Below are 22,714 nucleotides of genomic sequence, written 5' to 3'. Positions count from 1 at the left end.
TAATTTATTTTTAGTCGGTGTTGTTTCAGGCAAAAATATAAAATGACTCAATATGATGCAATATATGAATAGTATGAAAAAAAGTCAGTAACTTGAGGGTTAAAAACATTCAATAAACAATGGTAATCAGTACTTATAAGAATAAATAATAACTGTAGAATAAAAATTTCCAAATTTTAAAGATACATTTAAAACTCTGACAAAAATTGAAGATACATGATTATAAATACACTTTTGTTTTTTATATTCAAAATAGGCAAAGAAAGAAATTGGCATACATATAGTTGTTAATGTGTGAGTCACAAAGTAACAAGTTTTCTTTTAGGAACGAGAAACTGATGAGTTAAACAACAGTTCCATTTTTGGAGGAGCCAAAGCTAGTCAAGAAGCTGACAACATTCTGATCTTACAGGATAAAAGACTGAGTACATTACGTGGTCGCAAATATATTCAGGTATTGATACATTTGTAGGCTGTGATTATAGAATGTGAACAAGTGTATGTGCAAATGTCTTGACAGTTTGGTTGTGGTTTAACTTTCAAAACAACCTATTCATACACCACAATGGTTTTAGAAAGATCTGCTATATAAACTTTCACTTCATTATCATGTTTACTACATAAAAACTTGGAATGGTTCAGTAACAAAGCTTTAACATGAAGGTAATACACATAATTAATTTTTCTCCCTGAGTGATGAAACCTTTGCCGGAGGAAAAGATGTAAGTATCATCTAATTTATATGACAATATAAAAAATAAAAAACTGCCCTCTAGTGGCTTAGTGGTCACAGGGCAATAGTCTATTGTACAGCTTTGCTCATAAGCATAAAAAAGAATATTCAATGCTTGTATTTTTGCAAGTTTGGAGCAGGAACTGAAAGATGTTTTACTAAAACAAAACTTATAATGAATTACCTGACAGCAAAAATGTCAGAAGAACAAATATCTAATGTTTATTGCCTTATATAAGATGGATTTTGAAAAGATTACCCTGAATTGTAAGTGTGTCAAAGCATAAAAAATGGTATGAGATGGCAATGTTATAGTAATTTCAGTTTCAGTTATTTGAATAGTCATTCATTATGATATATTGATTTACGAATTTTATTATTTTTTACTTTCTATAATTCTTACTATGTAATCAAGGTAAATATTATTAAATGCAGTCTCAAGTCAGTTTCTTTCTTTCCTTTCAACACCATTTGTACATCCGGTTTTTTGTATACTGAGAAAAAGGCTCCCCAGCTAAGTTATAGAAAGTCTATTTCAGGCAGTTCCAGAGTACATCCTCACCTGCCAGCCTTTTTTTCCCCAATTATCTTTGCATTTTCTCAATGTTCTTATAACAGTATTCAAATTAAGCCCTATATTAAATTTAATCAGGCATATTGTGGGGAATACCCCAAGCCCAGAATAAAGTGTATGGTTGTAACCACCTACTGCCATGTCTGATCAAGGAGTACAATATGGAAGCAAGATTCAGAGTTGTTCTTGTTTTGAGTGTGTAGTACTTTATTATAATTTTTCTTTTAATATTCAGAATTGATAGATCTCAACAAACACCAACTTAAATATATAAATTTTATTAATTTTTTCTTTAGGTGACCAAGAACAGATTTGATGGTGATATTGGAATAATGCCTCTAGAATTTGATAAAGAAACTTTGAGCTTTTTTGTGAGGAAAAGGCAGAAAAAAACACCATCTGGTGCTAGTGATAGTAAAGACAGTGAAGAAAGACAAGAGGATACACCAGGCTGATATTTTGATATTTTTTAGACTGTTATATTTTAAAAAATTGTGTCTGTCATTCTTACCAATATGAGATGTAGAACAAAATCATTGTTTTTGATTTACAAATTCTGATAAGCTTAAAAGAAAAATGTTCTTACACATAAGTGCAACTTTTTTATCTTGTTTGTAAAATTTTGATTTACGAAAGCTTTGAATATAAGTTCTGTCATTTTCTCCATCAATATATAGTTGTTTCAATCCAACAGAGTTAATTTAAAACGATATGATAGTACTGAATTTAAGACCACAATAAGTAACTACAAAGAAGTACATACATTGTGTTTTTGAATAACTGGTTTACATATTGTCATTTTCTACACAAAAAACTTGGACAGCCAAAACATAGCTATTTGTGTTAAATGATCCCTTACTAATTATTGTGAGTATGAAAATTTTTAACTAATATTTACAATATACCAATTTTCATGCAAATATGTTCCTGAGGGTCATATAAACCATTTCACTTGCCCTAACATTTCTTTTATATTGTGTGGAGGTTAAGAGCCTACAATTTGTCACAAATCATAGATACTATTAAATACAAGATTAACATGTCTTTTAAACAAAAAGTAATCATTTTATGTAATAGAAAGATGATGTTCCCCAAATTCAAGTAATAAGCATTTTGAGTTCTTAAATATTTGTTTACAAGCATATGTGTATCATATTTCTGCCAAAACATTGATTCTAATAATTGTATATCTTATAAATCTTAACACTAAAAAAAAAATATAAAAATTTAAAAGACTAAATTTTTTAAGTATTCACATCTACAATGTGTAGGTTAAAAACAAATACTAAATTGTGTACCTGATATTAGTGTTTCAAGACATAAAACACTAAAGGTTTTTAGTTCTACAGATATGCATCATAGATTTTTAGACTACAACACAAATAAAACGAGCTGCTTCACTGGGTTTTATTATGTTTCATACTGTAATATTGCACTTAATACATAAGCAAACAAAGTGTGATATAAGTTAAGCAATAGATAAATACAAGAAAGTGAAACAAACCATGACATAAGAATGACCAATCTCTTACTTGGTTTGTACTTGTAATCATTATTAGCTCAGTTACTCCACATTCTTTACCAAAAAATAGAACAACACTTATCAGTATATAGCCTTATACTTCCTTGTAATTTTGTTATGAATTTCCTTTATTTGCATTAATCAAAGCCCACTTAACTACACAATTCTGTGTGCTATAAAATTGTTTATTAAGAAAGAGCATAACAACTATGTAAATATCTAACTATTAGTAACCCAGTATCTTAAGCACAAAGAAGTTCATCAGGGTTAACTGGTGAAGGAAGGCTATTTTCATAAAAATACATTATTACTTCTGGGATCTTACCTGCTTTCCATGTATTATGTTCATGGTTTTACACAATTTTTTTTTTCATTTGAAATTAGAGACTGAGTGAAAAGGTACAAAGAAAAATCTAAAGCTTCCTAAAGGTTTTAGTTTACCACTGTGTATTCTCTTTACTTATTACATAACATCTATTTTTTGCTCGGTAGCTAATATTTAAAAGATTTCATAATAAATTACACGGTTTGTATTTGTTAAACATTTCTAATACTTTTTTCAGGTTTAACATAAATTTTAAGAGAAATTTTTAAAAATATATTGTACTTATTTTTTATGTATACATTAAGGCTTTGAACCATCTTATAGAATATAAATTAATCAGTCCTTACATTCTTGTATTTTTATTTCTCACAATTTTATTGTAAAATTCAACATGCATCTTATTCAGTATTTGCTTGTATTATCATTTTACATACTAACTACAAAGACGACTAGAACACTTAAAATAATCAAAGGTTAATTTCATAGCAGATGTTTTATGAAAATCACAATTTCTAATTATCTTTTTTGAAGCTATTTTTAATTATAACAAAGATATCTGAAGTGGAATGTTTCAGTAGCACTAAAATTTTATACTTAAAACAAAATTAAATACCTTATAATATCAAGAGTTTTATGTAAAAACGTTTCCATTATATTACTACTTCAGAAAAAAAATTATACAAGTTGATCAATAGTGAACTGAAAGATTGAAACAATCGAACCAATGGAATGTTCAGTTTGATTACTTTATTAATTAGAGTTCTAATAAACTCCACAATCTGGATGCTCCTCCTATCCTCCAAAAAAAAAAAATCAATGGCTTAGGAAACAGAGAATATTTTGGAGAATGAAGGCACTGCTTAAGTTTTGTAGTTTCACTCATACGAGAACCACACAAAATTTACTGACGCCAGGTTAACAAAGGGTTGTGTGTAATGTACAGTTCTAGACTAATGAAGAAATGGCCTCTACTTTAATATTTTTAAGCAACTTTGACAAACTTATTATTGCATTTTATATTCCATTTAACCAGTCAATCAAGAATTTCTAGAAAATAAAGAACTAGAAGCACAAAATATCATTATTTCTGATTTTAAGCCATCAGTGTCACAGTTAATAATTCTATTAAAATGTTCACATAAAACAACTTTACATTTCTCAACAACATATCACCTTACCAATATAAATTCATATGAAAACCAAGTTTTTCACCTCATCTTGTTTTCATTTTTAATACAAGGAGTATAAATGTCAACAAATACATTGCACTCGCTGGTTCTCATGTTAAACTCATGTAGGGGACACTATAGCTTAATCCTAGCAGCTACAATTTCATCAAAAATAACTGGTATCACTGTTGTAAAATATTAGCAGTTTAGTAAAATTAGGCTTCAAGCATTAACTAATCCCAAGGTTTTGTTACTGTACTGTACATTCATTCTGATTTGGTAAGGATTCAGTCTAGAACTGAATATCATACATAACCTCCCACAAGTTGTCACAGGATTATGTGTGCTTATTAAAGGAGTATACATTACTGTACTTGATGGAAAAGTTTGAACAAGTGTATTATTTCGTCAAGTTAAAAAATAATGAATAGAGATCTCTTATCTTGTAATTAAATAAAAAAAAAAAAGATGTGCATAGCTTACATCCAAGTAATTTTTCACTCAATATATTTTCAGGTTCAGTAGTAACCACAAATTCCAGCAAAAGTTTGAATCAGTTAATAAAAACAGCAAAGAATTGATGTTTATCACTGAACAACTTTTCTCTTAATTATTGGCGAGATACACTGTATAAAAACATGTAATGTTATTTTTTTACTGTATGTTTAAGAAGTTAGGTGCTTTGTTCATAATTGTTAAAGAGTAAATATTACCAGGGAAAAAAAAAGCAATGGAGAGGGGTAAAAGAATTGAACATTTTATCACGTTCAGAACAGTTGAAAAATACTCTTACCTTTATATCCTGTTTGATCATACTCCATATATTAAGGTTTACTTACACAACTTGTTAGATATATTTATCATTTCAAACTGCCAACCCCATGTGACAATTATCATCATCACTACAATCACCTTAAACAATTTGTAAAATATGAAAAAGATATCACTATTTGTAATTCCTCAATGAATCATTCCCCATATTTATTTAACAATGCCACACATAAATACAATTATCTCATAATTCAAGAAAAAAAATCATCTAATTCGTCTTTTGCACAACTCTGAGAAATTGATGACATTTGTTTTTGTTGCATATTAGTACCCATAATACTTTGGCTCCCTGTTCCTTGATGTGGTTGAGAACTTACAGTGCTCTGAAAGCTGTATGGATGAGACTGTGATATTAAGGGTTGATTGACTGCCATTCTCTGTGGTTGGAAACTAGGAAAGACACTAACAGGTAACGACTGAGGCCCTGATGAGATCTGATTCAAAGGAGGTTTTAGCCTGCTTGAACTAATGCCAGGTATAAGCAAGTTGTCTAAAGAAGAAAGGTTTGAACTCTGTGGTTGAAAAGTTGTAGCCTGTGCACCAAGCAAAGGCTGTGAAAAAGCTGGCCATGAATTTAGAGTGTTTGTGTTAGTATGTCCCCTGAAAGATGTTTGGTTGATAGCATTAGACATCAGTCCAGTGCTAGACTGTGCTAAAGGGGAGAGAGAATTTTGAGATGAAGACAACTGAAGAGGCCCTGTAGACCCAGGGCTAAGGCCAAGACTAGTAAGATTAGTATCAAGCAAAGAATTAGTCAAATTTCGTGGTTTAGCTGGATTAGATGTTGATAATGGCTTGTTTTCTGGTATTATGGGAGCCTGCATCTTGAACCGGAGCTGTTGTTCTTGTTGCTGTGCCAATTGCTGCTTTTCCTCCAAGCTTAATTCAACCTGAAATACACATGGAGGACCAGTTTAAAGATATATGAAAACTGGATAGGTGATGGTTACTTTAATAAATTATTCAACACAGCAACAAAGGGGAAAAAAATCATTATAGGGAAACACTTATTTTGGTAAAATGCATTAACTCTAACTATGGGCTCAGTCCTAAGGACTGACCTTGTAACCATTTTGTGCTTGTTATAGTTTTCAGGCTATAACTTTTAATACAGTAAGTGTATCTTCACAAACTTTTCAATAAACATTACAAGGTTTTAGTATACAAGATATCAGATTTGTTAATTAGGTTTTAAAATTTTTTTTAAGTAATGATTTGCTCATGCATTTTTTTGATTATCCAACATACAAAGTAATTTTGATTTTAAGATTAAAAATACTTTTATGCATCAGAAAATTGTCAAAGTTCACATACAAAATCTCTATAACCTCCATATAATTATCAAACGTTTTTTTTAGAAAAATTTTTATATCTTATCTGTTATTTTCATTATTGTATCTGTATGGGTTTGGTCGATTTGACTGACCTTGTAACCACCATAAAAATTAGGAAATAGATATAAATTATGCTTTTTTTTTCATTCTAGAATGACTACAAATTATAACATGAAACCAAAAATGTTTCATCTAAATAGCTTAATATATAACATTAAACACCTATCTATATATATTTATTATTTTTATTTTATTGACCTTTCAGCTATGTCTGACTAAAAGTACTAAGTTGAAATGATGCAGTGTACATGCACTCATGTTACCATATCCAGTAGTATAAAACTGGCCTTTACAAAGTGACCTGTCTTGGCTTTGTTCTAGTGGACCAGTATTTTGTAAAACTAATACATTGCATATGTATGTATGTGTATATTTAAATATATTATAACTATTTACAAATAAATTTTTAAATTTCAGTTATTTTTCTCAAAACATAGAACAGTAAATAAAGAAAACAATGGTTGCTACTACTTACAATTGTAAAGAAGTTTGTACTCACCTGCCGTACTTTGCATGCTAAGCCTTGCTAAATTTCACACATGGAGGATGTAAAACAAAATAACTTTTTTTTTAGGTTTTATATATGCATTTGAAATAGCAAAAAATTATAAATTACTCAACCGATATCACAGAATTCCACTGTAATTTATCAGGCTTACTAATTAAACTGGGTTTAAAAAAATGTTGTTTGAAAAACAACATTTTCACTTACTCCTTCCTTCCAATAATGGAGACAAAAGAAATAATCTTAGAAAATTCCCACCTACTGGCTGAGAAGACCATGTGGGGGAATTCTGAGCTTTTGATTGGTTATAAACACATGATAGAGTGAAGTGGGTGTACGTAAGCAAGTATTTCCAAAAATGGAAGAGGTGGGCAGGGGCCACTGTGTTTGACTAGGTAAATATAGTGTTATCTCAACAAATAGAAAAGATAGGAGGTTCTTATTTTATATTCTAGCTTTTCAATATTGGTAATTTAAGTTTCTAATTTATAAGAAACTATATACTTTGCATTTGGTCATCACAAACATCTAATTTGAACCAAAGCTGCATTCAACATACTACGTGACACAAAAATGGATATTTAGGAATTTTTTAATACTAAAATTTGAATTATAATCTACAATTTGATACCAAACTTCTTGACATACATTCATAAAATAGTAGTTCAATAAAATTTTGAATGTAAGTCTACAAACGTGATGACATACCCTTTGACCCCTGACCATAGGAAAACCCGAAGCGATAGAGTTAAGGAGTATATTTATAAAAACCTCAAAAAATTATAATTTTTATTCACATAATTTTGATGTTAAAAAGAAACAGCTTTAACCCCTTCACTGTTGCAGTAGTGTTCATTTCCTGTGTGGAATTTCTTTTCAGTTCTTTTGTTATAATATTGCAGATTTTGTTATATAGTTTCAAAGCTACTAAAACAAGTTGTGTAACAGTAGAATCCTTTGTAATATTATATTCATTCATCTTTTAGTACCATTCAAAAATCACTTATAGAAACATATTTTAGGCCTACTGCTCTGAGTAGCATGACTTATTCATCTTGATATGCAGCACAAACTTTACAGGACTCTAGTATCCCACACCTATTTGGGATAAATTCCAGGCTTTTTAAACATTCACTACTTTGATTTTTCTGGAATGATAGGGAAGGAAACCTATAATATAAAAGTGAAAGCATAGTTCATTTTTCCATATTTATCATAGCTATAGATATTATGCTGTAAGCCCTTGCAGCACCATGCAAGAAGAAGAATGAATAAATATTATTTACAGTTTTAATTGGAATAATAAAATATTCAAAGTAAGTTTCTAAATCTTAATTATTTAGCTTTAAAAAAACTCACATTCATAGTGGTTATAGTTGAGTTACAGCCATTCAAAGTTTTAATTACTGAAATGAAAGAAAAAAAATATTTTTAAAGCAGCTTCTCTACCTTTCTTAGCTGACTAGTATTGGAAGCTGTTGTGGAAACAGAAGAGAACTGGCTTGTAACAGAAGCTTTGCTTGCTGGACTTTTGTTCACATAACTGTCAAGACCTAAGCCTTGAAACATATCTCCCAGCTATACAAAAAATAAACAAAATGTTATAAAATGATGACAAAAATGTTGTTTTCAGTTAGTGACGTTAATTGAAAAGCAGACTGCATCCACCTGTCACTGTGAATTTGCCTACAACGAAATTGCTGCCATCTTTACCTCAAATTTAAAATGAAGAAAACAAAAGTCCTCCTTTCTGAATAAAAACAAACTTAAAGCTCACTTTACTTACTTTCATATTCTAGTTTATCCATCTTTTTTTTCTTATGAATTAAGCTTATTATGTACAAAAAGTACAACTTTTTATTACCAAGTTATAAAACAGCATGTAAATGACAATACATTCTAGTTCTTTTCTTATCCAACAACTTCACTACAATAATTATTTATTAAAGGTATCTAGAGATGTACTTGTCCTTATAAGTGGGATCTTGTCATAACAGAGGAAGGGATAAGTTTTCTTAGATGTGATAAACACAATTAATCACAACTTACTTTTTTTATGTAAAAGAATACACAAGAAATAGTTTTTTACATAAGATGACCAATTTCATCCATACCCTTCAAAGGTGCATAATACTAAGATAAAAAAGTGACTCACTACATATAATCTAGATTTTCAGGACTGCATTGATATGAAGGAACTTACTGAGTTTGCATCTTTACTTTTGTTAGAATCCAGGTCTGAAAATATTTCTCCTTGTTTAATAGGATGAACCTGAGTCATCTCCAGTGTGGAACTTATATGACAAACAAAATGTGCATTATTCCTAACAGAAAAATACCCACATCACAAAAAATATACAAATACTTGATTATATACTAATCTTCTTTACTATTAAACAAGCCCCATTTAAATAATGGCTACTTAATTTTACACTGGTAGGTGTAAAGGTAGCAGGGGTTTAACCAGCAATGGACTAGCATCTTATCCAGGGGAAATGTGTCATCATTCTCATCTCTTATACCACAGAAAAATGGAGTTAAGCACCAGCATGAAAAGGATTAACTTACTTACTTACTTAATTTTACACTGACTATTTTATTTCTTATTTCATATACTTAAGAGTGTCTTTCATGTTCAAGCACACTGACATCCAACAGGTCCCAAAGTTTCCACATCACAGCAAATTAAAGAAATTCTATGCATTAAAATAATCAAAAACACAGAGTTAAAGAAAAATAAACAATCTTTAGATACTAAACAAGTATTTACCAAGCTCTTAACTGTTTGTACTCTAACTGACTGTTGGACCTAAAGATGTTTTTCAAACACCTGCATGACACAAGGATAGCACTAGTTCTATTATACCACACTTTTAAGTCAGTATGGTACACATAATCCATGGATTCTCTAAGTCACCAAGTAAGATAAACCTTCAGCTCATACCAATTTGTACAAGCATCTGTGTCACCCTTTGAAATGGGCTTGCCCACACCAAGGGGTGGATTTAGACACAGAAACTAATTGAAAAACCTTCTATGAGATATCTGTTGCCATATGTAAACTTAACACAATGAACTATCTGTGCTCTGCCCAACACAGGCATCAAAACCTGGTTTTTAGCATTATAAGCTTTCAGACTCTCTGTTGAACCACTGAGGGGCATACTTTATACAAGCAAAATGGTTAGTTCATGTTTATGGCCTTTAGACATCTGATTAATGTCATCACCATATACAGAACACCTAAATGAAAAATTTAGAAAAGTTATTCAAATATACCTTAATATAGTAATGGCTGGAGACGGCTTGAATGGGTAATGTTAGAAACGTTGTACATTTGCTGTTGTATTAAAGTTTTTCTTCATTACCCATTCAAGCCGTCTCCAGCCATTATTAGTCTCAAAGTGGGTTCCTCGTAATCGAATACCTTAATATAGATATATTCTAAACTTGATATATATATATATATATATATGGGTGAAATTCAGATTTTTCAACTGTGAAAAACTAGACCAATAAGAAAGAGGATCAATTGTGAGTAGAACAACTTAATAAATTATGCTTTGGTATTTACATCTCCTTCTCCCAATAATACAAATTTTCTTGTTGCAAATGTGACACAGTTACACTACAATGTCTGATTTAAAAAAAAAGTGTTACTTTAGCCTTGTATGTTGTAATTAAAACATTATATTTAAGTTAAATAAATCTTAAACCAATGATTATGGTGCTTTGTATAAAGACTCAAAAATTGACAAATAGGCCAGCTTGACAGTAATGAAACAAAGCATTTAAAAGTCAATTTTCAGATTCAATTAGTCAAATACAAACATACAGTCACAAAATTTTAACATCTTTCAAAAAACACTTTAAAAAATACGTAAGGGTAATAATAAAAAATGTGGATTAATATTATTCCAACTGTAACAGGGAAACACTCAAAAGTTTCATGTAAACCAACAGTACAGATTTTCTTAATATAAAAAAACTCATAATGAACCAATGTAGTATCAATGTCAAGAATGTTTTTCACTTTTGGAAAAGATATTTATTAAGTCAAGATAAACTTTTATCTACTCGAGATAGATTCTTACACAACACTGTTTTCTATAAACACAATAAACATAGCCAAAGTAATGTTTTCTGAACCCTCTAAAAATAATTAATTGACTGAGATTAATAAACAATATAAAATAACTTTTACAAATCAAGAAGGTTATTTAATAATATATTTTGAAATATTTTTGTTTCAATATTAATCACACTTTTTATAGCTTTAACAAAACAACATTATTAAAAGTAAATCATAATCAATAATATTTACAAGATAACATGTATCTTACCTTTAAAACAGAAGATTTTCCTTATATCAAGATAAATTTTTGACAATACAGAAAGAAGACAAAGTCAAATACCTTTGTTCCTGACGAATAGAATTCAGCTGTTCCAATTTTCCACGATGTTCAGTCTCAACTTTGTTGATCATATCTTTGACCACTGATATAATAGCATTAAACTAAAGGAAGAACAGTTAACATTACACCAGTTGCTAAATGTAAGCCTAAACACTAAGATAATATCAAACATTACATGACAAAACCCTTCAAGGTAAAATAGCTAGAGCCTTTTAAGCAGACTGGAAACTTGGGAATTCTCAAAAGTTTGAATGGTTATAAGAACATACTTACATAATTATTGTACAATCAGCTTAATTACCAGACAAAACTAATCTCATCCAAGATTGTTTACTTTCACACGCACCCTCATGTTCTGTGAATATCAGCAACAATGGCATAGAAGTTACTATGTTTGTAAGGAATGTGCATGCCAAACCAAAAGTTTTCATGCAACTTCAAGGAATGGAAACATAAATTCTTATTTACACACTCACACAGAAAAGTTCACACTAGCCAATCACTTGTCTTTCATCATAGTCAGGTGTTTTTGTAAGAATATAACACACACACATTACAATGTTTGCTGTATAAAATGGCATACACATGTCAGTGTATTAAAAGACAGTAAAAATATTGTAAGTAATATAAAACTATAAATTAGTGCCTAATGTATCATACATGTTCAATCATTTGCTGAGGTACATTGTTATAACTTTCAATTAAAATGAAGTTGATTTTTCAGATGGGTAGAGAATAAACCAGCAGCTTGACTGTTATATATCTTGGTGAACTATATTAACTGCAGAGTTACACCAGATAGATCCACTTGAGAACAGGAAATTCGATCCACGTGTTGATTACAGATCGACTGTTATATATCCTGGTGAACTAATTTAACTGCAGAGTTACACCAGATAGATACACTTGAGAACAGGAAATTCGATCCACGTGTTGATTACAGATCGATTGTTATATATCCTGGTGAACTAATTTAACTGCAGAGTTACACCAGATAGATCCACTTGAGAACAGGAAATTTGATCCACGTGTTGATTACAGATCGACTGTTATATATCCTGGTGAACTAATTTAACTGCAGAGTTACACCAGATAGATCCACTTGAGAACAGGAGAACCTAGCAAACTTCAACTTAGTGAATTTCAAACCACAACCCTAAGTAAAGGTTTTCACTATGCAGTAACTCTTCCAACCATCCCAGTGTTACATTTAAAAACCAGCCTTGAAGACCTCTGCAGGAAAGCAATAATAGAGTCAAATCGCAAACAAAACTTTTGTACTTGAGAATGATTGCACCCATGATCGAAACGTCATACCTGTTTTAAATACAAATCTTACTTACTGTAAAAGCTGTAACTTCTAATAAAATAAATTTATAAACACTTTATGAAGGTATTATGCATAAAATTAATCTATAATAGTGGTAATCAAATCAAATATCAAAAACAAGTTTGTGAAATTTTAAAACATTTCCACTAAAAATCTATGAATTTTTTGGGAACTGTGTGGAAGATGAAGCTAAGTATCCATAGTGCTACCTTGTAATTAATGTAGAATCTTGTTTTCAAAAACAAAAATATTCAGACTATTTCTTATAATAACCTTTCTCTATGATTACCCTGCACTTTAATCATAGTTTACAAAATAATATTCTAGAAATAAACACCATACACAAACAGCAAATATTTACTACAGAAAAGCATTTATTATTACATTAAATTTTTAATTTCTTTGAATCAAACTACAATATATTCCAGATAAATTTTCTATTTGCCTGTAAATGTGATGCCTTTTAGTATTTATGAAAAACAAGTTATATACAAATTTTAAATACTGTAGAAGAAACCACAACCTGATTTAGTGTTAATCCATTCTCAATAGTAAGGGGCATAAGAAAGGGTATCACTTTGGTTGCCATCACATCCTTTGTTATTCCAAGCTTTTTGTGTGTCATTGCCAGTTTATAGATGCCTGAATAAAAAATTAACAAACAAATTTCATATTTACTGAAAAGTTTCACATATGATACTCCAATATAATAAAAAAACAGTTAAATCTGTAAGTTTCTAGCTAAATATGAGTTTTGTAGATAAATGTTGACATGTTATGAGGAAACAAGGATGCATGTCTCATCAAAAACTGTTTGAAGACAAGTATAAAACCTTAACCACGTTACTATGAAATCCTATCTCAGCCACATTACAAGAAAATCGTAACAACACGTTACTATTAACTCCTATCTCAGCCACATTACAAGAAAATCGTAACAACACGTTACTATTAACTCCTATCTCGGCCACATTACAAGAAAATCATAACAACACGTTACTATTAACTCCTATCTCAGCCACATTATAAGAAAATCATAACAACATGTTACTATTAACTCCTATCTCAGCCACATTAATAAAAAAAACATTAACCAGATGATACTATGAAATTTTAGCCTTGCCACAATACAGCAAAATCTTAATAATATGGTACTACAAAACCACATGTAACAATGAAATTATATCCTAGTCACATTACAACAAAACCTTAACTAAATGTTACTATGAAATCATATTTGACCCACATATTACTATAAAATCCTAACAAATAGTAAAGGTAAACAGAAGTAAGCCTTCCAAGGAACAATGTAAGCAAAACAACTACAGCATTTTAAGATGATTGAAAACTTAGGATTTTCTCAGAAGCCTAACATACCAAACTTACACCATAATTACTATAAAATCTTAACCCATGTCAACTTTAAATTTGAACCTCAGAAGCAGCAAAAAGCATTCACTCAAACTATTAAACTGAGCAGGAGAGCTGAAGAAACACTAACATCATCCACAACCAATCAGCCACTTATCCAAATGTTCCAGAAAGTTTTAGTTTTTAACATAAAGTATGTGTGTGTATGTTAAGAAATTAATAGAAACAAAATTAAAACCAAAGTTTCAATTAAAATGTTATGGATAAAAAAAGAGCACCTTCCATGAACAGCCACCCCTCCTCTTCAAGTAAATTGTCACTTTTTGATCTCTATAACAAGAAATCATGAAAACAGGAAATCAACCTGTTACTATGAAATCCTGTACTAGCCACATTACTACATAACTATCCATGTTGTAGTAAGTTCAAATGATTCTGAATAAGAAGAAACAAAGATTGTGTGTTGATGTATCAACAAGAAGTTTTACACATGAAAACCTCTAAGATGTACAACAAAAAAGAAAAAGGTTAGGCATATTCCAATGAGATCATAGAATGAAACTGCCAGAACTAGTAACAGATATAAATGATACCAGCAATGTCTTTTTTTTTCTTTCATTTTCATGAAGAATCAACACCAATGCTATCTCTCTTCTATTAATCTACAGCTAGCAACATTTAATGATATAAACTTCATTAAAGAAGAATGTAATATGTTCAACCACACTGTGCCTGTTATATTTAGTGTAAATAAGGCATTTTGCCTAATGTCAGAGTGAGCTAAGCAGATCAGCTGGGATATAACAGATGTAGGAATGGTTGAGATGATATTTATGTCATCATTTACTTGAACAACAACTGTTTCAGTGAAGTTTGTTAACTGTAATTTTTATCAATTTTATTTAAAAACTGTAAAACTTATGCTGTGCTGAATTTGAAAAATTACCTCCAATACATGCCTATGGAAAAAGAAATTACTTATAAAGATTTCCTTAGCTATTTACAGAAAATCAAAAAGCAACTTAAGATTTTGTATGTCTTCTACCTAAATAACATTTGATAATTTCTGATAACATGGCGAGTCTTTTTGTATCCCAAAAATAGAACTACATAGATAAAAAAATTGGAACTTCCTTCTTAGCTGTATTCAATAAAAGTTTTTAGATTATTATAGTTTAATCTAATGATAACTTTTATACTAAACTGTTAAGTTAGAAGACAGCTGGTTTATTCAGTGTAATGATCAGGCAATATTTTAACCATAAGACAAGACAGAAGTTCACTGTTTGTCATACCTAATATGCCCATCAAAACAGCTGGTTCTTTGGAAGGGATCTGAGGAAGCACAGGCAAGATATCATCCAGAACTAGCCATTTATCCAAGTGTTCCAAAAGTTTTCCTAAACACACAAGACAATTCACTCGTACTGATAGATAACTTGTTGTTAAGCACAGCTTCTTGATATGAGGTATAAGAGCATTCTTCATAGCTGAATACTCAATTAGACCAGCAAAATTTGGTATAACATTCAGACATAGTTCCTGAAAATCAAAAAAATAATCATTTTTCAATTCAGTTATTCATTAGTTGACAATGAAGCTTCTTCTACCCATTTGACCACTTTATTTTCATTTCGCATAGTTTTGAGAGCAGTCATTTAACAGACATCTTTATATGAAAAAACAACTAACCAAATGTTCTTTTCAATGAGAATACTTTTTAAATAACCTTATGGTTAGTCACTAAAATCTCAAGTTTACTTTTCATGGCTCAACACAACACATTCAAACTGTGAACAACTTACAACCCATACTTCCTACACCTTCAACTAAGATAATATTCTCCATCTTCTTATGGAACTATTTGTTTTGGAGTTATATGGTTATAGTAATAAAGTGATCACTTCTTTTAACTATTTTAATGTTCAAAATTTAATTATAATTCAGTGAAATAACTTTTAGGAATTAAATATTAGTTAAGCATTAGCTAAAGTAAATGTTCAACAGCTGGTCAAACCATAAGCTTTGCCAAGGTAATTTGACTTGTTGGAATTTGGCAGTTTGTTCAATTAGTACTTAAAAAAATGTAGTTACAGTTCTAACTTTTTACCTTATTCAGATTTACGGAACTGAATGATATATCTGACATCATTACTACAATGTCTAGAACAGGAGAAGATTGCAAGTAGGCTTGCTTTTGTACCTCATTGGGCATTTAGCAAATAGGCTGGCCTTTAATTAGGCATCTAGTTGCAACTCTCAGGTTTTTGAGCCAAAAGTCTATGATTTTAGTGAGCTACAATGAACAACCTCTATCATGGATGGTCTGTCTTGTCAAATTTCAAGCAACTGTAAGATTAGTATGAATTTGGTTCTATATTTTGCTAATGAGACGTATAAAATTAATTTGCAACAGCTTATTATGACTAGCTAACCACTAATCATCTGCCTGAATAAAACATCTCTATTACTTGCTTCAAAATAACAAACGAGTCTGAAGTGTATAAGATTACTATATACAGTATGCACCAAATGATAAATTATTTACATTTCAAACCACATGACTAATTCTGTCTTGTCCTTGTTACAATAAGTTGAGAATGTCCATTATCTGTTTTATGCAGTGTAGAAGAAGAATATTTGATATTATTTGATAATGAAGAGAAAAAATTATTCTATTTGTGTTTTTACATAAAAAAATATCAATCCTGCCAAGTTATTAAAATTAATTTAACATATAAATCAGTAATTACTCTAATAAAAAAAATGCAAAGAACTTGTAAAACATTATTTAAACTTAGAAGCATACATATTGCACCTGTATGTAATAGTAGATGTATAGGTATGACCAATACAAAATAAAAATACTAATAATTATTTGGTCATCAATATCCTTCAGAATGAGCAGTCAGATGTAATTCTCATCTTTAACATTTTTAATGAACTCAAAAAATAATTCTTTATTAATTTGATTTATCATTTATGAAAGAAGGCAACTAATGTCATATGTACCAAAGAAAAGATAAAGAAAGTAAAAAAATTATAGTGATAGCAAAAAACAACAGTAAATGGTACATGCATCTGATAAAAAATTAAATAGTACACAAGCCAATGGCTTGTAGAAATGTAAAAACATTGTCTAGTCAAGCACATCATCATCATTCCCAATGATGCTGTCCAATATAAAATAAACAAAATGCAAATAAATATATATAAGGTAGTGCTATCACTGATCATCAAGAGCAACATAAAAAAATATAGGTGATCGTTCCCCAATAAAAGATATCAACATGGAACCCCTTTAAAACAATTTTTTCCTCATGAAATGTGCACAAACTAGACAGCTAATATTTCACAACATATATAATCTGATCAAACTCATTCATTCAATTCTCATCCTAAAGCTTATGTCAACAAGTATGAAGCTTCTTTCTAACAGTACTTTAAAATGTACATAAGGAACAAGCATAGGGCTCAACTGTGAAAGGGCAGGTTAATTTGGCTGTTACATCAAAAAATTCATCCCAATAAATTCCAACATGGCTAGAACTTAAGCAACGCTTGACAACCAATGAAGTAATAACTAATCCAGTTTCTTGTGAAGGAAAGAAAAAAAAATGTGGACTAACACTAAGCGATTCCAAATCCAGTAATAAGCTAAATGGTTATCTGTACAGTGACTGTACTGCTTATCATCTTTGTAACCCAAAGCTACTAAGATTGTATTTAATTCTGCAGTGAAAAAAAGTCTTAGTATCATGTGTACAACTACATAATTGTGATAAGTCATGGCTAAGCCAGTTTAGTCACCTAATTTGGAACCAACCATATGTTTGATGGAGAAGCAGCACAAACAATATCTAAAAAAAACTGATATTTCCAATCAAGGTTATTAGACTTCTTAAGGTAACTCAAGGAGAAACTACAAGCTAGTTTGGTAACAAGCTATGGTAGGATAGTTAGAGTATAAGATATAGCAAGTGCTTCAAATGAACAGACAAATCTCAATCCACATAGCCTGGTTACATTCAAGAAGAAACCACATGTCGGTAAAAAGTTATAGTGGAATAAAAGTAAAAGCAATTTACTAGCAAAATTTTTAATATTGATCTCAGGCCTCAGCATGCGAATGAGCAAGCTCTATTTTATTCAGAGGCTTTATTTCTCATTGGCTCTTGTTAAAATCTTAAACCAGTTAGACTGGACAACAACAACAGATTCTCATACGGCATGTTAAAGTACACTAAACTTAATAGGGAATCTTAGGTTAACATGCTTATTCATTTGCATTATAAATTTCCTTTTAGTAGAACTGATGGAGTCTTGTTGACAGCAAGGACAAAATAAAAACAGTGGCAACAATTAGATTTAAACAAACTTCACAACTGTATCTGTGGATACACCCTTCTAATATTATTTAACTGACTAGTATAAAAGCCTCTCAAAAATCACAGTAAACCGTTGTTGAAGGATTAACAAATTTATAGAACTTAACTAAAACATTTGTCTATCTCCAAAATGCATCTAATCTTCACTTCTTTCATCAGTTTCAAAGTTATTCTTTAATCCTCACATTTTTAGTAAAAACTACATAGAAAAATGAAATATTATCTTGAACAGAAGTACATGTGCACTCTGAAATAGACTTAAATAGCACTCTTGAGCCTATTCACTGTATTCTAAGTCAGGAAGCAGAAAACAGTGCAGCCATTGCAACACAAATTTTCAACTCTTTCAACTATACAAAGGATAAAAGATATTTGGTAGTAATAATGTTTTAAGGCCAAGTAGATAATATTTGTGTTAAAATGCCAAAAGGATATTTATTAATTAATATTTATTCACCACTTAAAACTTTTTAAACACTGACTCTATAACATTAGTAATAGTAGGCCTATTTGTAGTCTAATTTAATACATAAACATAATGTAAGGCTTAGCTGAAATACTACTTGGTAAATTTTATTTTGCTTTTGGCTACAACTTAATGTCATAAACTTCTGAATTAAACTATTTTGCTGTTATATCACCAAAGTTATCAAAAAATAAAGAATAATAAACAAACCTACCTAACAAATCAACATGAATATTGAGCATTCAACATAAACACCATAGTTGGCATAAGAACAATTAGGTGATAGTTTTGTTGCTAAGTGCTATATTGTTGAGCATTACCATAAAAGGAGTATGAAAGCATTCTCGACAGAGTAACAAAGAGAACAAGCTTTTACAGTTAGTGATTTTTAACAGGTAAATAATATTTACTTAAATATGGTAAACTGATAACTACAAGATACTTAAGTACTCCTAATGTGTCTGGTATACTAACACTTTGTTTATTTAAATAAATAGAAAATATTTTATCAATAGAAAAAATAGTGAAGTCATTCCTTCACAAAAAAGTCTTTAATATTATTGAATTCTTTATGTAATACTTCATATATACTAGATACTTTATAAGAATGATGAAACAATATTTTAATCAAATTTAAAATACAAATTAGGATTAAAGCTTGCACAATGAAAATAAAAGCTTGGAGATATATTTTCATGGTAAACTTCACATTTGAAGTAACCATTATTATTATTAATGAAGTATCCAAAAAAGAAAGTCTATAATCTGTAAGTTTTATACTTTTGTGTCTACTGTTCAAATATTGGAAAAATTGGGAAGCTTGACCAGAACTCATTACCATACCTATGATAGTAGTCAGTTTAAAATGTTGAGGGCAATTTTTTAACCAGTTTTTTATAGAAATATAAAAATAAATTAGCCAAAAATGGCAACAATCTCAAACCCATGTCAACACCATCAATCATAAAGCTTTCCATTAAGATGAAAATGAGATTCTTTAACTGAAAAGTTGATTACATTTAGAAAGACTTATTATTGGAAACATCATCATGAATCAAATTTTCACTCAGCTGTATGGTCTCTTCCAACAGTATATTTGTATACAATGATTCAACATTAAAACTAGCACAGTGTGCATTACTATCAAACTTCAGTTGTTGTATTTCTTGAAAAAGTTAAAAACTATCAGAAGAATGAGAAAAACACTTCTAAAGGGAATTGGTTATTCCAAACGGTTTTTTAATTGGTAAAAAAAATAGAATCTAGAAGTGAACTTCATAATGAGTCCATTTGCTATCTGTTGCATCAGGCCTGGACTCTAGCCTTCAGTTCAATGAGGTTTACACAAGTGAGATACTTACTGAAGATAGCCAAAACCCATTTTCTGGGCTTGACAGGCTTTATGTACACTCAAGGATCCACCATAGTTATTGCTACAAATGAAAATTAGTTGAGGTTTTAAGTACAGTAAGTAGTGATGCATGGTCAGTGTAATCAGTCATAGCCTCAACAGACTCATTAACAGACTGTTGTCCAACAAGACAGGATCATATTCTAATAAAGCAGTAAAAGTAAATTAATCAGCCTTTAATAGTTTTCAACGTGGCACATGAATCAGAAGGTATTTACTCCTGCCACTCTTGCTCAAAATGGTAGAAAAATAATCACTATTATGTGGACTGTCATTCACCATCATAGAAAAGGATGGTAGAAGACAAAACAGACAGATAGACAGATCACAGTAAAATCTGAATTGGGATTTGAAAGTATTTCAGGGCCCCAGAGTTGAAAAGTGTGGGTGCTCCATGATTCTACTCCTTTCTGTTTACATCAACATAATCCCAAAATGGCATATGAATACTGACTTAATAGTGTTGTCACACATCTGTAAGCATGTCTAATGCATACCGTCTTTCTGTACCATTGCCAAGTGACATGTGGACAAAACATCATTAGGTTTTAAGAAAGCTTCCTGTAAGGAGTACAAAAGATCAATAAAGGCATTGATTCCATCAATATTTGAACAAAAATCTCAAGAGTTAGACAAAATGAATGGCAGTAGCCATCTAAAAGATTTAGTGGATGTAGGTAGGGAATTCTTTGAATTTTATTTTTCTGATTCACAATTCAAGGACTTTTCTTTTTGCTATGACAAGCTTATAAACTTCCACAAGACTAAACCAGAAAGTCAAAGACTGACTGTCCCTATCCACACACAACAATTCTAAAGAATGATGATTATGTTGTACAATGGTACTGCAGGAAGGGGAGAATTAAATAGGGTTTGAAGTACACTGGTACTGCACACATATTTAAATAAACGTTAGACAAATAATTTCTTAAACACCCAATCATTTTCAATATAAAACATTTCTATTTCAGTCTTAAAATCCCGCTAAACTTTAACAATAAACTTTGATTTCATGTTTTTCTCAAGACCTGACTTCCAGCATTATTGAATATGATACAAAAAATAAAACAAATTTTCATAGACTTCGTGTTTCAATAAAACCTTCATAAGAAAAACAGCTCTGAAACCTCACATTATGCAATGATAATGTGTGCGTGTATTACGACACTCATGATTTACCAAATTATTATTATTTCTCTAAAACAATACAATGACAAAATACACAGAATGCCTACTTTTACAACATTGAGTACTGCCTAAAGAAAAAGATTGTACAATGTTGATTTCAAACAGAATGCAACAGTCAAGTCTTGAATGCAAACATAAAAAAAATTAAAAGCTTTAAAATATGCCTTTTATATTTTTTAGGATTTTCATTTCCTTCTTTTCTATTTCATCAATCAAGAGTTCAGCAATTCACCTTTTCTGACCTGAATGAACTTGAAAATTACCTTAAATGTCAAATACCAGAGTGGTATTCACCCTCACTTTAATCCCTATCCTATGTAGAGTTGACCTATGATGGGTGCCTGGTTTTAACAAAAAAATGCCATAAAAACCATTTTTATGCATCTTTTTCCTGATTTTCCTTTAACACCCCCTGCTGAAAAGTAATATTTTTGACCAAATAATTAACAGAACCTGTATATAACAAAAAATTTTAAAAGTCTATATCTATATGTTTTAGTTTTGTTGTAAAAATTTCATGATTTATTCAAACTACTTTAGAATGGAATAGCACTCATAAAGAAGTACAAACTGTTCCTCTAGTCTACATGCACTGTTATACTGAAACAGGTCACACTTCTATTAACCTGTATTTGCTGAGCATCTGACTCCAATGAACGATAAACCATGGGTAAAACGTGATTCCTAATATCTTCAGGAGGACATTTAGTAAGCAGAAGTTCCATTTTCTGCATAAATATCAGAAGAATCTGAAAAAAAAAATTTAAAGTATAACCCACTTCTTAAAGTTCCAATAAGCATGAAAGCATTATACAGTTCTCTTTTTCTTGCCATTTAAAATCCAAAAAGTACAGTTCAGTTTTAGAGTTCCAAGATATTTGATAAAGCATCTGTTATAATAAAATAAAAAAGGCTTGATAAAAATAAGTTTCTGCTCAAAGCATAAAAAAAGTGTCGATAAAATGTCTAATATCCATTACATATTTTAACTCCTGGAAGTTAAAATAAGAATAAAACAAGTAATTTACTTGCACAGTTCATTTTGAAAAGTAAAGCAATATCAAGATAAGATCATGTAAATAAAAAACTCTT

General features: G+C 30.2%; 2 protein-coding genes across 7 annotated transcripts in view; one reads left to right on the top strand and one right to left on the bottom strand.

Annotated features, from left to right (window-relative positions):
* LOC106470580 (twinkle protein, mitochondrial-like) overlaps positions 1 to 1,977 on the top strand; it is a 33,567-nt gene extending 31,590 nt beyond the window's left edge. For all 4 annotated transcript variants that reach the window (XM_022399194.1, XM_022399195.1, XM_013931143.2 and 1 more), the window contains 2 exons: positions 326 to 454; positions 1,604 to 1,977. In XM_022399194.1, coding sequence (XP_022254902.1) covers positions 326 to 454; positions 1,604 to 1,762 — 288 coding nt within the window. In that variant the 3' untranslated portion in view covers positions 1,763 to 1,977. The remainder of the gene's footprint in view (positions 1 to 325; positions 455 to 1,603) is intronic.
* A 1,484-nt stretch (positions 1,978 to 3,461) lies between these two features.
* Positions 3,462 to 22,714, bottom strand: part of LOC106470581 (SCY1-like protein 2) — a 37,391-nt gene continuing 18,138 nt past the window's right edge. For 2 of the 3 annotated variants that reach the window (XM_022399191.1, XM_013931144.2), the window contains 7 exons: positions 22,249 to 22,371; positions 15,465 to 15,711; positions 13,322 to 13,440; positions 11,469 to 11,569; positions 9,257 to 9,347; positions 8,503 to 8,631; positions 3,462 to 6,044 (listed from right to left, as the gene is read on the bottom strand). In XM_022399191.1, coding sequence (XP_022254899.1) covers positions 5,346 to 6,044; positions 8,503 to 8,631; positions 9,257 to 9,347; positions 11,469 to 11,569; positions 13,322 to 13,440; positions 15,465 to 15,711; positions 22,249 to 22,371 — 1,509 coding nt within the window. In that variant the 3' untranslated portion in view covers positions 3,462 to 5,345. The remainder of the gene's footprint in view (positions 6,045 to 8,502; positions 8,632 to 9,256; positions 9,348 to 11,468; positions 11,570 to 13,321; positions 13,441 to 15,464; positions 15,712 to 22,248; positions 22,372 to 22,714) is intronic. The other variant, XM_022399192.1, reaches the window with a different exon arrangement.

The sequence above is a fragment of the Limulus polyphemus genome, unplaced genomic scaffold (assembly GCF_000517525.1).
Source record: "Limulus polyphemus unplaced genomic scaffold, Limulus_polyphemus-2.1.2 Scaffold4098, whole genome shotgun sequence".
Lineage (NCBI taxonomy): Eukaryota > Metazoa > Arthropoda > Merostomata > Xiphosura > Limulidae > Limulus > Limulus polyphemus.
This window is presented reverse-complemented; position numbering and strand designations above follow the sequence as displayed.